This window comes from Nyctereutes procyonoides, unplaced genomic scaffold (genome assembly GCF_905146905.1).
Source record: "Nyctereutes procyonoides isolate TBG_1078 unplaced genomic scaffold, NYPRO_anot_genome, whole genome shotgun sequence".
Lineage (NCBI taxonomy): Eukaryota > Metazoa > Chordata > Mammalia > Carnivora > Canidae > Nyctereutes > Nyctereutes procyonoides.
Genome location: NW_026575125.1, coordinates 24,660,190 through 24,678,042, shown reverse-complemented (window position 1 = coordinate 24,678,042; position 17,853 = coordinate 24,660,190). Strand labels below are relative to the sequence as shown.

At 36.0% G+C, this 17,853-nt stretch overlaps 1 protein-coding gene across 1 annotated transcript in view; it reads right to left on the bottom strand.

Annotated features, from left to right (window-relative positions):
* The window catches only part of IL1RAPL1 (interleukin 1 receptor accessory protein like 1), a 1,192,989-nt gene that overhangs the window by 553,247 nt on the left and 621,889 nt on the right, over positions 1–17,853 (bottom strand). Inside the window, exons 4-5 of the mRNA XM_055337995.1 lie at positions 6,306–6,492; positions 3,562–3,715 (exon numbers count right to left, since the gene is read on the bottom strand). Of these exons, the coding sequence (XP_055193970.1) occupies positions 3,562–3,715; positions 6,306–6,492 (341 nt within the window). The remainder of the gene's footprint in view (positions 1–3,561; positions 3,716–6,305; positions 6,493–17,853) is intronic.

The following is a 17,853-nucleotide window of genomic DNA, read 5'->3' as shown; positions in this document are numbered from 1 at the left end:
AAAGAAACAAAAGCAAAAATGAACTATTGGGACTTCATCAAGATAAGAAGCTTTTGCACAGCAAAGGATACAGTCAACAAAACTCAAAGACAACCTACAGAATGGGAGAAGATATTTGCAAATAACATATCAGATAAAGGGCTAGTTTCCAAAATCTATAAAGAACTTATTAAACTCAACACCAAAGAAACAAACAATCCAATCATGAAATGGGCAAAAGACATGAAGAGAAATCTCACAGAGGAAGACATAGACATGGCCAACATGCACATGAGAAAATGCTCTGCATCACTTGCCATCAGGGAAATACAAATCAAAACCACAATGAGATACCACCTCACACCAGTGAGAATGGGGAAAATTAATAAGGCAGGAAACAACAAATGTTGGAGAGGATGCGGAGAAAAGGGAACCCTCTTACACTGTTGGTGGGAATGTGAACTGGTGCAGCCACTCTGGAAAACTGTGTGGAGGTTCCTCAAAGAATTAAAAATAGACCTGCCCTATGACCCAGCAATTGCACTGTTAGGGATTTACCCCGAAGATTCAGATGCAATGAAACGCCGGGGCACCTGCACCCCGATGTTTCTAGAAGCCATGTCCACAATAGCCAAACTGTGGAAGGAGCCTCGGTGCCCATCGAAAGATGAATGGATAAAGAAGATGTGGTTTATGTATACAATGGAATATTACTCAGCCATTAGAAACAACAAATACCCACCATTTGCTTCAACGTGGATGGAACTGGAGGGTATTATGCTGAGTGAAGTAAGTCAATCGGAGAAGGACAAACAGTGTATGTTCTCACTCATTTGGGGAATATGAATAATAGTGAAGGGGAATATAAGGGAAGGGAGAAGAAATGTGTGGGAGATATCAGAAAGGGACACAGAACATAAAGACTTCTAACTCTGGGAAATGAACTAGGGGTGGTGGAAGGGGAGGAGGGCGGGGGGTGGGGGTGAATGGGTGACGGGCACGGAGGGGGACACTTGACGGGATGAGCACTGGGTGTTATTCTGTATGTTGGTAAGTTGAACACCAATAAAAATTAATTTATAAAAAAAAATAAATAAATAAAAAATAAAAAATAAAAAAAAAAAAAGAAATGTTCTTTTCTTTCACATACAGAATTATTTCTTATTTTAAAGAAACACGTTGTAACACACTTCAAAATGCTCACCATTGGCTAATGCACATCCACTAAAATAATAATATCATACTTTGCATAATATTTACATTAAATACAGTATGATCATGATATGCAGAAAATCAAGATACACAATACTGGTTAATTATCATCCAGAGAACTTCCCACCTTTGCTGCTATAGTAAGAGATATAATTTGGATTCTAAGACACGTTGTTTAATTTGACCACAGGCCGAATTTAGTGTTACACTAAAGCACAATTATGAAAAAAACATATCTTGCCAATAGACTTGTTAATACCTAAAATGTATTTAAATATATACCATTTTTGATTATTGGTCACCCAGCTCTCTAATTCACCCAAAATTTTGTATATAAGCAAACTTTGCTTTATAATTTATATGCCCAAATCAATGTCATAGGTAAGGCTCCTTAAATTAGAGGTATTCAGGATAATCAGTTGAATGAAAATTTTCATTAAAACTTTCATCTACTTCCTCTTGGATAATACAGAATAATTATTCCTTCTTTTCAAATAAATAAAAGATATTTTTGGAGAAATGAAGTTACAAAAATAGCAGCCCTGGGTAGCATTTAGAGGAAAATAATTCTATTATTGGTCATATAAAATAGCCTCATTTAAGTCATTTCTCCATCTGGGAGCCAGTTTCTAGTCTGTGAGATTTTTTTCATTACCTCTTACTAGATAGTGGTTTAGTATCCTAATGTTTCTAGGAAAAGAAGAGATGTGCTTACTAAGAATTAGCTCTCTATACTCCAAAGAATAAAGGCTAGAAGTATAATCTATAGTCTTTACAGAATAGATATTTTTTATTATATTTTTAAATTGCCTTGTCTCTATATCTACTCTTGGAAAATCTACTTCAGTATAAATTAAAAGCAAAAAATAAATAATTAAAAAACCTCAATATTTATTGCAAAGAAAACCCAGGTATAAACAGTTATATTTTTCACTGTTCCATTAAACAGATGAGGAGGTAGAGTGATAAAGTGTTCATTGTAATTCACTATATAGAGACCTATTAAACACAGCAAAATTGAAAACCAAACTATGTATACATCACACATACGCATACCATATGTACATAATACAAGACTGAATGTATGTTTACTGTTTAAGTATATCATATATTGCAAGTGGCAGTTATTTACTGGGTCTAATATTTATCAAAGGCATTACCAAAGACTACCTTTTTAATTTAACCAAATTTTCTTTAGATCAGAATAACTACTATTCATCAAGCGAATTTCCTGAAATTGAATTGTAATATTTATGTCTAAATATATCATAATTTCAAAGTTTGAAAGTAAAGACAATTTTTATAAGACAAAGGTGACTAGCACAAAACCCTTCATAAACAGGAAAACTATATTAAGTGAATCAATGAACAAATGAAAATCTCTTTAACGTATAAGATATCGTTTGTCAACTTATTTGTATATGTTTCATAAATAGGATCATGCAAAAAGTCATCAAGAAGAATCTCTCTCAGTAAGATAAGAACAATGTCTAACTCTCTAATATTGCTCTTGTTTCTCCCCCTTTTTTGTTCTCTTGGAACCACTTTTAGAGATGCAAACTATAAAGTAAAAAGAGGTATGTTACCTGGCATACAATGACCAAAATGCACATCTGGATATAATTCTGTTATACAAACTGACTTCATTCAACTTATGTTACCTCATTAGATCCTTGCAAAAATCCAATGAACTATACAAGGGCAAATTTTATCACTGCCATTTTATACATGAATAAATTGATATTGTGAAGGCTGTGGTGATTCCAATACGGTCATGTGACTAGTGAGCTGTAGATTCATTATTATAGATGGAGTTCTCAATCTTGCTCAAATGCCCTTCTACCTTAGCAACCAGAGACAGGAATGACACCATTCACTGCACCTCATACAATTATTCAATTATTGTACCTGCAATTATGTTATTTTCAAATTCATGAGAACATATATGTCAGATTCACAGAGTGATAAATCAGAAAAATAGCAAATTTTCTAATTTGGAGCAAGACAGGAAGACAGAGGTAGATTTCATATATTCTATTTCAACACCTTACAAAGTGTTTCCAAAAATGATACCATTACAAAATACAAGCATAATTTTCTGAAACTGTAAACTCATTATTTCAAGTACTTTCAACAGCTAACATTTCTGTAATTCCCTAAGCATATTTTCTTTAACCTTTCAAATGCATTTCAGCACAGGATGATTTAAAAGCAAGGAGGAATAAATTTCACCTTATAGGAATCCACTCAGCATTTGGTTAAGTACTTCTTTCATTGCATAGATTGGAAAAAATCAATATGCAGCACAAAAAGTCAACTTAAAATGGTAGTTTCACTACTTGCAAATGAAATATTGGAGACTATGATTACCTGTAACAGTTAATTCAGTAGTTCTTCTCACAACAAAGCCTCCATATTTTAATTCACAGGTGTAATTTCCAATGTCATCTTCTCTGACTTCTCTTATAAGCAGTGTATCTCTTTTGAATACGATACTTGGCCTCCATGTTTTTGTCCTACATTCCTGCATGAAAAACACAGAATGTCTGTAGTAAGTACAATAATTGAAAAGCAGAGAAAAGTATTTTAAATAATGAAACCAAAAACTTCTAAAGTTGTATTTTAAAGCGCTAAAGAGTTTAGGATTAATTCTAAAAATTTTCATACATTCTCTACATCTCCTGGAAGTCAGCTACCTCAATGTGAAGAGTATTTTTTTTTTAGCAAGAGTAACCTTTTTTTTTTTTTGGAGTGAGATAGCACACGCACATGCACGTGCCTGTAGGTGCATGTGCAGAGGTGGGGCAGAGGGAGAGGGAGAGAGAGAGAGTCCTAAGCAGGCTTCATGTCCAGCATGGAGCCCCACATGGGGCTCCACAGGGGGCTTGATCTCATGACTCTTATGACTTTGAGACCATGTCCTGAGCCAAAATCAAGAGTCAGATGCTTAAATGACTGAGTCACCCAGCTGCCCCTAGCAAGAGCCATTTTATTAACTTCTAAGATTAGTGTCTCTAAATCAGATATATATTGATTTAAAAGATAATAAGGGATATTTGTTAAGATTACTCCTAACAACAACAAAAAAGATTACTCCTAACATCATTTTTAGAAGCAAATACTACACATTTGATGACTGTGAAATTAACCATCTTGATACTGATAGCATAAAATATAAGATATATTATTTTAGCATAAAGTAGAAAATTCTGTAGAGGAAAATGCTATTTTAATATTTTAAATCTTTTAATACTACATTTCGAAATAATTCTATCTCTTCATAGCACGTATGTTCCACAATTTGTGAAAGAAATGGCCAACATTTATATACAAGGTCTCTACAGTACCATAAATATCTATTTTCATTGTTGATGGGTCTACCAAATTATGGTCTCTAAATTAAGCTTTGGATTATAATGATGTTGGCTCAGGAGCTTTCTCTTTTTGGCAGAACAGAAGTCTATTTCCTCTTGCCAGATTTGAAATCAATGCCATGAAGATAAAATAGCTTTAAGCCCTTCGACATTGCTCAGAGATAGTATTATTTCTAAAAATATTTATTGCTAAATAAAATTTTTGCAGACTATTATTTTGATTATGTGGTTCAATGCCTTCAAGTAAGTGGGAGACAATTATCCAGTTATTTCGGACAAAAATATACATCTTATATCCTCATATTAGTTGCATAAACTGTCATAATAAAAGTTATATACCGAATACATGGGCTACATATTGTCATGACTATGGAAAAATAATCTGGAAGGCTTTCAAGTTCCATATATACCACATTTCTTCCAATCATTCCACTAGTGACAGTCTTTATAGCTTAAGGTCACAGTGATTGGGGTGATGGTGGAAACATGAATAAAGGGGCAATGTAAGGTCAGCCATTTTAAATACTGAGTGTGTGTCTGAGTGTGCATGTGTAGAAGATGAAGGTGAAGGTACACACATGACTACCAGAAAAAAAAAAAAACCTTCTGTTCTTAGGGATCTTGGGTCAAACTCCCCTAATACCTCTCCCCTTTGAGACAATCATCAGGGCTTGTGGAAAGCAGGCAAACCAGCAAGAATCAGGGTTAGAAATCCTCACATAATTTGAAAAAGGGAAAAAATAAACCTCATCTGCGCAGAAACAGAGATCAGTGGTGCTAATATTTGAGGGCTGTTTGACAGTGTTTAGGATAGAAATTCAACAGAAAAGTAGAAAAAAAATTTCAACAGTTCCCTTGCTGTTCTAAATCCTCCACTGATTGTTATCAAGAATCAAAATTAAGTATTACTCAGAGACATACTAATATTGGTGGATATAGTTACTAAGAGGTCATGCTTCCTACATTCCTATTTCCAGGGAGTTGAACAAAGCAAATTTTATACTAGTACTCTTTAAATCAAGGATATTATGTTCCAGACAGATGTTCATAGTACTTGTATTTTCTTGAATACACTCAAAAACAGAAATTCCTTTGATGGTATAAATAAACTGAAGGGTACATTCTCATCTTAAAATTCAGAGAAAGTCAATTATGTGATAGGAAGGACAGGGGTTGGAGAATTCTCCTTAAATCTAAAATTTCTTTTGGCTTTTGAAAAAAAAGTTTATCTAGCGCTATTTTTATAATGTTATGAATTTTCATCAGATTTTTAAAAATATATATGCTTTATGTGAATAGGATTAGAATCTACACAAAGATACTTCCATTAAACAGAACTTTTCATAAAGCTAGGGTATCATTTTTTTCATGGAAGTAAATCAATCTTTTCCTTGTTTAGAAACATTAGGAACGTTTTTATCAAGAGTTCTGAAATGGATGCTTAATGTATTTTAGTTCCTGAAATTATCAACACAGATTATAATAGACTTGAAGGAATTATATAAACTAGATACAAACGTAAACACAACATCTTACTGTAATGGATCACCAATACAAATATTGACTAGCATTTATAAAAGCTATTGGTTTGAAAACTTTTAATGACCAGCACAACTTGCTGTATTTTAGGAGGGCAGAGCCAAACTTCATCATATTCATATAACTTTTTTATCCAACTTGTCCAAGAATAAGATACAGATTAGTCTATTTATAAGGAACAAAATCATTCACAATACATACCTTATACCATAGGATTTCAGGTTCTCTAGTTGGTAGTAAAAAATCTTCTATGTCACGGCATGAAATTTCCTTGCTTTTGCTAAGTTCAGCTTTGTCAAAGTATTTCATCTTGGAATTGTAGCAGAGTCCAGTATCATTTTCACCCACGGTCAGTGAGATGGATACTTTCATACAGTATGTAGAGTTTCTGTAATGAAGCAGAATAAATACGTGGTCTGGTGTGAACAAAAAGTAAGTGCTGCCACGCAGTATGTTTACTTCACTAAAGGGGACAGACAGAGAGACAGAGGCAGAGACAGAGAGAGAAGGAGGAGGAGGAAGAGAGAGAGAAAGAAAAGGAAAAACTCCACTAATTAATGTTAGGGTATCATGGCTTATTCCACAGGGTTCTCTCTTGTCACTCAGCTAAGCACTGCTTGGTTCTGTGAAACCATTTGTATATTTTTCATTTCCTAGAAAAAAGTTTTTTATTATATACAATTCTTGTTTGAAAAAAATGTTCAATAAGGATTTCTGTATCTAGAAATGTAAAAAAAAATAAAGGTAGATTTAGGTCAGGAAGGAAGTCAACCTTGGGTTTATGCTAAACTTGGCAAACACAACAGAGAAGTAGAAAAATGTAACTGATCTATTAAGCATAATGGAAGGAGAAGAATAAAACTGCTCAATTCTTACAGTACTGGTTGTCTTGATAAGTGGAGAGCTTATTGATGAGTCTGGGAAGAAAACATTCTCGGATAAAAATACAGTAAGCTTATTATCTTTACAACCCCAGATCCATTTGGGTTGGGACCTGGAGTCCAGGTTGTCAGACAAGAGAATTATTCTAATGTATTATGTAAGGACAACTCCACCCTGGTAGATTCTATGGAATCAGTTCATTATATCAGTATCTCATTTTACAACCTGTTGGTTCCTAAATCAGGTTTATAACTTGAAATACAAGAGAACAGAAATCAAGTTCAGAGATCTCTGAAAGAGTAGACCAAAGGAAGTTTTGTTTTTGTTTTTTGTTTTTTGTTTTGTAAACTGCACTCTCTCTGCTGTTTATGTCTCTGGACATGCACTGAGCACTGCTATGGGTCAGTCATGCTGATATAGGCAGTGAGAATAAAGAGAAGCATAAACATTAAATTCAAGGTTTTGTACAGAATGTCTTACTTGGTAAGTGCCCAATGGCTCACTTGTATACTTGTGTATCAAAGTCCTGTCTTTGAGTTTTACTGCTTACTATTTCTGTAACTTTGAGCAACCCATTTAACACCTTGGAACTTTAGGTGGAGGGTGTTTGAGTATTAAATGGGATAATGAATTAAAATCTGTTTGGCCTGTTACTGGTACTCAGTAATGTTGGCACTTCTCGCTCCACATTGGTGTACACAGATCATAGCCCCCAAGTCTTCCTCCTTATTCAGCGAAGATGCTTGACATTTAAGCAACTCTTTGATTTAAATTCTTGCTTTATTTTAAAAATACCTATATGACATGATGAGAATAGCCAGAAAATAGGTAGGTTGGTTATGGCATAATAAAACATATAGTTGGTCTTGGCTGGCACAGATTTCCTGAAACTCAGAACTGCCTGAGTAATAGGAGTGTATTTTGTTATTCAAAGTAAACCCCTTTTAATTGTCTTTGAATTTATGTTAAGGAGATGCTTTGGGGTGAAGTCCCTGGCAAGCTCGGTGGGGATGGGGCTGGTTATCAGAAAGACCAAGTGTGCAGAAGGTTGGAATTTTTAACTCTCTCCACTGACCTTCAGGCAAGAGGGCAGGAATTTCAGGCTATGCTCTATAAAAACTCTAGAACAAAAAAGATTTGATGAGTTTGGGTTGATGAATATATGGAGGTGCTGGGAGGGTGGCATGCCTGGAGACGACATGGAAGTTCTGTGCCTCTTCCTCCACACTTCGCCCCACACATCTCTTCCATCTGACCATTTATTTCTATCCTCTGAAATACCCAACAATAGTAAGTAAACTGTTTTCCTGGGTTTTGTGAGCCATTCTAGCAAATGATTGAATCCAAGGAGGGGGTTGTGAGAACCTCTGATTTACAGTCAGTCTGTCAGAAGCACAGGTGACAATCTGGACTTGCAATTGATATCTGAATTGTGAGGCAGGGGCAGTCTTGTGGGATTGAGTCTTACCCTGTGGGGTGTGATATTATCTCCAAGTAGATAGTATCAGAACAGATTTGAACTGTAGCACATCCAGCTGGTATTACAAAATTGCTTGGTGTGGTGGGAAAAACCCTACATACTCCATTTCAGAAGTACTGAGAATGAGGAGAAAAGTAGAGTTTTCCTTTATAGTTATTTACTCAGCTTTATATTGGGTAACAAAGAAAACTACCACAAAATTATTAGGTAGACTTATTAAATGTGGCTGTCTTTACCTTTGTATAATAGCCTACAAGCAGGTCTAAAATGCTTTATAGGTTGGGAAGAGGGGCGCTCAGGTGGCTCAGTCTGTTAATCACCAGCTTTTGATTTCAGCTCAGATCATGATTTCCAGGTTGTGAGATCAAGCCCTCCATCAGGCTCCACACTACGTGTTGAACTTGCTTATGATTCTCTCTTTACTTCTCTCTCTGCCCCTCCCTTTCCTCTCTCTCTCCCTTTAAAAATAAAATAAATAAAATAAAACAAAATAAAATAAACTTCATAGGTGAAACCCTTAACTTTTAAACAAAGTCAATCAATAAAAAGTTCCTGAAAGAATGTGTTCAGAGATTTTTTTGAATGATAAAATAAATTCCCTGCTCTTGGCTCCTAACAATCCAGGAGAAATGATACACAAGTAAATAGGTGAATGTCAACGTGAGAAGCACTACAAAGAACTACTGTGTGCTACCACAGGAGTGTCAAAGAGAGAAACAAGACTTCAAAAGTTGTGATATCTGGTTGTCTTACAGAATGAGTAAGAATATGGCAATTTTAACAAAGGCTTTTTCAGGGAATAGTATGCACAGTCTTGAAGACATGCAACAACTTGATGTGTTGGAGGAATTGCAAATACCTTAGTGTGGCTGGATTATGAAGTAGTTATGAAGGGACAGTGGGGATTGAGACTGGAGAGTTGTGCAGAAGCCTGAAGGAGAGGCAGGTAAGCCACAGCAGAATGTGGACTTTATGCTAGGAGAGGATGCGGAGAAAAGGGAACCCTCTTACACTGTTGGTGGGAATGTGAACTGGTGCAGCCACTCTGGAAAACTGTGTGGAGGTTCCTCAAAGAGTTAAAAACAGACCTGCCCTACGACCCAGCAATTGCACTGTTGGGGATTTACCCCAAAGATTCAGATGCAATGAAACGCCAGGACACCTGCACCCCGATGTTTCTAGCAGCAATGTCCACAGTAGCCAAACTGTGGAAGGAGCCTCGATGTCCATCGAAAGATGAATGGATAAAGAAGATGTGGTCTATGTATACAATGGAATATTACTCAGCCATTAGAAACGACAAATACCCACCATTTGCTTCAACGTGGATGGAACTGGAGGGTATTATGCTGAGTGAAGTAAGTCAATCGGAGAAGGACAAACAGTGTATGTTCTCATTCATTTGGGGAATCTGAATAATAGTGAAAGGGAATATAAGGGAAGGGAGAAGATATGTGTGGGAAATATCAGAAAGGGAGACAGAACATAAAGACTCCTAACTCTGGGAAATGAACTAGGGGTGGTGGAAGGGGAGGAGGGCGGGGGGTGGGGGTGAATGGGTGACGGAATTGAAGACATTTGGATTTTGGAAAGATTTTTTTTTGATCACAGTGAGAAAAATGGGTTGGAGAGAACCAAGGACTAAGTGCAGTGAGATAATCAGAAAACAACATCATTCATTCAGGAGAAAAATGGCAGCTCCAAAGGCAATGGCCATTGAGACAGAAAGGAGGAACCATTTTCAAATTATATTTAAGATATAGAATTGATATGAGAGTGAAGGAGTAAAGGAAAGAGAGGTATCCAAGATGATGAAGAACTTTTGTCAGATGAGTATATGAAAACTAGAGTCAATCTCTCAGCATGGAAAATATGGAAAAAGAAACAGCTTTGAGAGAAAAGAAAGTGTGCTAAATTTTAGCTTGAGCTTCACACCCAAGTAGAAAAAAATAGCCTCTTTGGTTTTGCCAGAAATATTGCTCATGCATTATTTATTAATTTTACTCCAGCACAGACTAGAGCATGCTCTTCATGGGCTTATTTTCAGATAATATTATCAGAAAAAAATAATTACCTAAGTTAAGCAATTAACTATACTAGGACACTTTCCAATGTATAGTAAGAAAATATGCATATTTTAGAATAATTCTGATAATTGTACACATTAGAATTCTTAAAGAACATACTTTCCTAAGAAGTAAATCAGTAAATTCTACATGGGAACTCCACATTAACCTTTTAAACTCCCGAGTCTTGGGTTTTCCTTCTCCTCAAACTACTGATTGCTGTTGTTTGTTTGTTTGTTTTCCCATACTTTCTTTCATCAAATGCCCAACATATTTTATACAGACAGGGTTGAGAGCAAGATCTCCAAAACCCAACTGTGAGAGGTTTATATTCCAGCTTGATCACTCATTACTTTTGAAAATTAGGGAAAGTCACCTGACTCCTTAGGCTTCCATCTACTCATGTATATAAGAAGAAAATAATACTCAAGACCTCAAAGGTTGGTCTGGGAGTCAAACATGCAAAAACACAAAAAGAGCTTTGGGCAGTGACCATCTTCCAGGAGCACTCAGGAAGTGTTAGACCTCATCATCAGTAATGTATCCCTCTTCACTATTTTCTTTAGATTTCCATTTTCCAGTCTAGCCACCCTGGGTGTTTAAAAGGCAGGTGAGGGATCCCTGGGTGGCGCAGCGGTTTGGCGCCTGCCTTTGGCCCAGGGCGCGATCCTGGGGACCCGGGATCGAGTCCCATGTCGGGCTCCCGGTGCATGGAGCCTGCTTCTCCCTCTGCCTGTGTCTCTGCCTCTCTCTCTCTCTGACTATCATAAATAAATAAATAAATAAATAAATAAATAAATAAATAAATAAATAAATAAATGTAGGTGAGATAGACAACATGACCATGAGGATGCCTTCAGTTCTTTGGTGTTTAATTAGTTTCAGGCAAAGAATCCAGATAAATCCTTCTGTTTTTCATCTGGAATATCTGAGTGGGCTGGAGAAGAGTGAGTACACTTGATGAAAAATACAAACTCCTCACCCCGGTTGTCCCCTTCTCCTCTTTTATAAATGCAACCGACCCCTAATTTCCAGAAAGTGGCTCCAGATCAGCACACTTTGATGTTCTTACTTTCCCAACTTTTATTCCTCATCTCTGTGAGGTGACTGCTGATTTACAACTGTCTGGTAATGTCTGGAATTCCAGACTCCCCAGGATAGCACTATTTCCAAATTACTTTCAATGTTTTAATACTTGTTTACTGTTTCTGTTCATCAGGAGGTGATTTAAAAAGCTAAAAATAAAGCAGCATCCTATGAACACTATAGTCCTATTTACTGAGAAGAGATAACAGGAAGCAAGCAACTTGCGACACATTAATAAACATGTGATCCCCCTGAGGGGAATTACACACTCTCAAAGTAAAGAGCACCATCCGCCATCATCAAATTTGCAGCACAACTGCTATGGCACTGTGGCTCTGTGCCATCAGGGAAATACCATGCAATGGGGTAAGGCGAATGCTCCTATAGGATGTACGGGGAAAATGATCAGCACGTATTTACTCATATTCTATTGTTGAGAACAGATGGGCTGCAATCTAGACAACAAGGCAACAATCCAGCATGACTGCTGGTTTTAATGTTAATAAAATGGCTAGAAAGACAGGATATACATATATGTAGAGAAAACAGGTTTTTTTTTTTAAACAGTAGTTCTTAACTGAGACTCAACACTGAAGTGTCCTCTCCAGGGAAGAAATGATATTATTGTGGATTTTAAAAAGACCTAGTTCAACTACACTTCAATAATAAATAAAAATACAATACAATCAATATTTAATGAATTTTTTTTAAAAAAACTGCTTTTCTCTGGCAGAGGTGACCTGTAGTATACACCAAGGACACAAAATGTATTTTACAAATCAAAGTCCACAGATTTCCTTCTTTTCACCTGCTGAGGTCATAACAAAGCAACCCAATGCCTAAAGAAGTCAATGACTTACCCAAGTTCTACTACCTATTTAGTGGCACAAATGGGGTTACAACTCATATTGACTCACTTCTAATTCTATACGCTACTGGAGATCATTAGTGCTGGGTCAGCACACAAAAACTATATATACATATATATTTAACACCGTTTAAAACAAAAGAAAGTTACTCACTCTTAGCCCCCGGTTTTCTCTTCTTTTATACCGCCAAATAGATGTCTTTGGGAGAAAGGGAAAATGTGATCTAACCTGGATTTCTTTGAAAATTCAGGTCCTTAAGCTCTCCTATGTTTAGTAAGGACTAAAAGGGAGCAAATCACAGGTCCTGTAGGTTTTCTCCAGCTCTTTCTACTATATACTTTTTACAAACTTACATTTTTTAAAGATTTTATTTACTTATTCATGAGAGACACACAGAGAGAGGCAGAAACATAGGCAGAGGAAGAAGCAGACTCCTTGTGGGGAGTCTGATGTGAGACTCATTCTCAGGCTACCAGGATCATGACCTGAGCCAAAGGCAGATGTTCAACCACTGAGCCACCCAGGTGCCCCACAAACTTACATCCTTGTAAATGAGGTAGCTACTGAAAGGACTGCCCAGAGTCCTGCCTTACAAGAGAGGAAAAAACGTAACCTGAAACCAATATAAAGATTGAGAGCTAACAAATATAATATGAACATAATTAAGAAGCAAATATATGACAAATATAAAATGAAAATAACTTCTCTAAGTACAGACTTTGGAAGTCAGTACAGGGCGTTCAAGTTCTCCACAGGTTTCTTTGCAGTCTGCTACCTTGAAATAGACCAAGATTCTGAATTGGCACTCATGGGAGCTATCACAGATTTACATTCATCTTTTAAAGGATGACAACATTGCACAACTACAGATCGAGGTGTGGAAATGTGGGTGGTCCAGACAGGAGGTAAGAAAGAAAATGAGGTGTGAGGGGCACCTGGGTGGCTCAGTGGTTGAGTGTCTGCCTTTGGCTCAGGTTGTGATCCCAGGGTTCTGGGACTGAGTCTGCATCAGGATCCCCGTGAGGAGCCTGCTTCTCCCTCTGCCTATGTCTCTGCCTCTCTCTGTGTGTCTCTAATAAATAAATAATTTTTTTAAAATCTTAAAAAAATAAAATGAGGTGTGAGAAGGGAAATTTTGTATATTACCTGTTTAGCTGATAAAGTATAATAAAGACCACATAAAAAAAGACCACATGACACCACACTGAGGGTAGCACAGTTACAATTATTTTGTAATTATACCTCCTCTGCATGATAATATTTGGTGCTGAATGTCCCTCTCCTACTCTAACAGAATTACTGGTAGCATGATTGTTAAATAGATCCTCTAACAGCATCACTAAACACTTGACCCGTCTGTTAATTCTCAGGTCCCTAGGAAAAATAATAACATTGCCATAGTGTTTGGAGATCTTTTCCCACATTATGAACTGCTGAGAAAGACAGATAGGAATTTGATCAATGTTTTTTAAAGGATTAAGTTGTTCTCTCTTCTCTGTTATATAGGGTCTACTCTAACATTCACTGGTCATTTTTTTAAGCCATAATCTTTTGTACATAAATGTTTTGTAAAAATAAAAGTACAGAGTATTTTTAAAGTGTCTCAAATACTTGGGCATGGAAGGACAGCAGATCTGAAGGTTCAGTTAGTACAGATCTGAACAGAACTGAACCATCTGGAAGGTGGTTCCTTTACCACAAATTTTCTCATAGTGTCCAATCATTAGTGGTGAAAATAAAATGTTAGGAATAAAAAACATGTAAGGGTTAGATTACGGAGGGAACATCTTACAGTTTTTTAAACCTTAAATATGCTTTGCTAGTTTATTTCTAATCTGAAAGCCTTTCAATTTCTTCTAGATTTTAATTTTTTCTATCCGTGTTTATGGTGATGCCTGAAGCTATGAGTGTGGCCCCTCTGTTATATCTTATCTTTCTTATACATATTATGCTTACAGCTACTGGCACTAAATGTAAAATTTGTTTGGATTAGGTTTTCTTTTGAGAAGAGCTCTGGAGGTCTTATTGATTTAACTTTGCTTGAAATCAGCCCTTGTAAAAAGATTACAGAAAGACCACTGAGCAAGTGATAACACTAAAAATGCCAGTTTATTGCCTTCTCATTTGAAATTCTGGTTTCCAAAAATTTAACTGGTAACCTGAACTTCATTCACAGTCTTCTGCTAACTATAAATTCAAAATAATTATTTTTGTCCTTTTTGGTGGCAAGTAATTAGTATAATTTTGCCATCTCTGTTTTTCATGCTAAGCTTCCTGAAATATTAGAGTTGAGAAGGCCTCGGTGAATGGAATCCTCATCCAGTATTTCTCTGAGCTATTCCTGGGCATGAGGACTTTTGAACTTCACAACTAGATCACACAGTCTCCTTCCTGACCTCTTCTTGAGGGAGGAGAAAAGAAGGGGACAGAAAAACAAAAATAAAAACATGCCCCTGAAGGAAACTGAGGCTTAAGACATGGGCTCAAGGTCACCTAAATTACAAATAAGTTCTTCAGGAAAGCCTATCCATCTTATCCCTTTATTTTCCTAGAAACAATCTCAATTTGCAATCCTTTATTTCCATTTATTTTGCTGTCCCCTCTGTTAATATATATTCTTCTCACAGTACATAAGAGAGCTGCATGCTGTTTGGATTCTTAGAGATCTATTTTTAACAGGTAAAATACAATATAAAATTAACTATTAATATTGAAAGTGTACAATTAAGTATCATTCAGTACATTAATGATGCTGTGCAACCTCTATCTAGTTCTATGGCATTTTTATCATCCCTAAAAGAAACCCATAACTATTAGCAAGTGCTCCTTATTTCCTCATTCCCACAGTCCCTAACAACCATCAATCTGCTGTCTTCATGGATTTGCTTATTAGGAATATTTCATATAAAAGGAATCACATAATGTGTGGTTTTTTGTGTATGGCTTCTTTTACTTAGCATGATGTGTTCAAGATTCACCCATATTGGAGTATGCATCCGTACTTCATTCCTTTTCGTGGCTAATAGCCCACTGTGTAGATACACAAATATAGTTCATTTGAACATGAGCAGATGGACATTTGAATTTGTTTCCACATTTTAGCTACTGAAAATAATGCTGCTATGAAAGTCCATGTCCAAGTATTTGTTTGAGTTCCTTCTTTCGATACTTTTGGGAATATACCTAGCAATGGAAATGTTGGGTCATATGGATATTCTATGTTTAATTTTCTGACATATCAAGCACTTCTATTTTTAATCTTTTAAGCTCTTTCTACCCTTTTGAATACCAGTTTCTGCTGGCGCAAGGAGACTAAGGCATTATAAAAATGTGTTCACTGACTATTGTGGCTCAAGACTTAAAAGGCCTAATGATTTTTTAAATTAGGTGCCTAGTACGGTGCCAGGCATAGAGTAGGCACTCTCAGTACATGTTTGTGAAATGAATGAAAAAATGAACTATTCATTAGGGTCTATATAGTTCTGATTACATTTCTTCTTTGCTCGATCCCTTCAAACAGCTCTCATCTACACCAAATAAACTAGTTTCTATCCCCTCTTGTTTTATGCTTCTTTGAAACAGCACATACTTCTTGATAGTGGATGTGGCAAGAAAATGTGTCTTCCAGGTCCATCAAAAAAATAAAACAGAGCTGTAAAGATTTCCTGGCACTGAAGAGCTATCTGCAATCCCCTGATTATCTCATTCTTTCACCGTGTTTGTAACAGACTTTCTTCTAACTGTAGTTGACCTTCTTGATTTGAAAGATAAGAAAAAGGGAGAATACATGTGTGAGCCACATTTGGGTCCACTGTAAATATTTTTTTTTCTCTCCAAGCATTACCCAGGCAGTTTTTTTTTTCTACAGTGAGTATAATAGCGTTTACACTATTAAATCTTGCCCTAGGCTATCGTAGAGAAGCAGTGACCCAGGATCCAGATGTTCAGCTAATCTTAAACCCTACCTCCTCATTTTACAATGAAAATTCCAGAGAAAGTTGTAACAGAGTAAAACAAAATCTATGTTAATCTTTAAGGAAGACAGAGAAGTACCAGAATTAGGGGAAATTATACTCATTCACAAATACATTTTTCAGAGTTAGATTAATAACATATAAACATAAAAGCATACTTTATTTTCCCCTACTGTATAGAAACCAAATATGGACAGTGTCAGGTAACAGCCTTCATAATCACTGGGTTTTTCCTTTCTGCTAATATTTCTTTAAATATGTCTCTAAATGTCATAACAGCATATGCTTTATTCAGTTTTGCTTTGCAGAATGATATTTCTCGGTAAGAGTTTTGCTTTCCTTAACTTCAGAAGAAAAATACAATAAATAAAATTAACTGAGAAGATGGTAGATAATCTTAATTATTAAGGACATTTATATCATATTTCAAATTACACGTATAAGGCAGAAAGTGAATCAATTCCATAAAATTGATAAGGTGCATATTTCCAGACTCTAGAGACTGGTACCATTTTAAATATATAATGCTTACCAAAATTCATGATCCTGAGTTTTTTTCTGAGTTTCATATGAAGAATGACCTCTTTGAATTTAGCATATATAGAAACTAGCCTAATTTCTGCAGACACAAAGGAGACAAAACAGCATACTTGTATACACGAAAACTTCCTCACCCAAGAAAGTTTTGGAGGAAAAGTAAATGGAAGCCAAAAATGCTCCCCCAAAAAAGACATTGCAGCTACCACCCTTGACTCAACATGTTCATACCACCAGCCTGGTGCTCAGATGTGAAGGTAACACATTAGCTCTGGCTTGCCTTTTCCACAATACTCTAATTTCACTTTTGAACTCTTTCACTGACTTTTCTCCCATACTGGTTTGAAACAGTTTCTTTCTATATAAATTCAATATATTTCCTCTTATCCTTCCCTGAGCAAAGGCATGCCATTTGATAAAAACAAAATAAAACCATTAAGTCCAGCAGAGAACACACAAACTAACGTAGGCATGGATGTATAACATCATTTATTAAATGAGCCAATTATCACTTACTGAACATTTAAAATTCATTAATTCAGTCAATACATATTTTTTGAGCAAAGACTAAGTCTGGCCCAGCTGGGGATAAAGCAGTGAACAAGCAGAGTACTTGCTTTTATGGAGCTTATATTTTACTGAGAGGAAATGGTGGAGGGAGGAATATTGTACAAAAAGCTTTTTACAATACCACTTCACAGATACTGGAATGGCTATTATAAAAAAATGGAAAACAACAAGTTTTGGCAAAGATGTGGAAAAAATGGAACCCTAGTGCCTCACTAGTAGGAATATAAAATGGTGCAGCTGCAATGGAAAACCAGCTTGGCAGTTCCTCAAAAAGTTAAATACAGA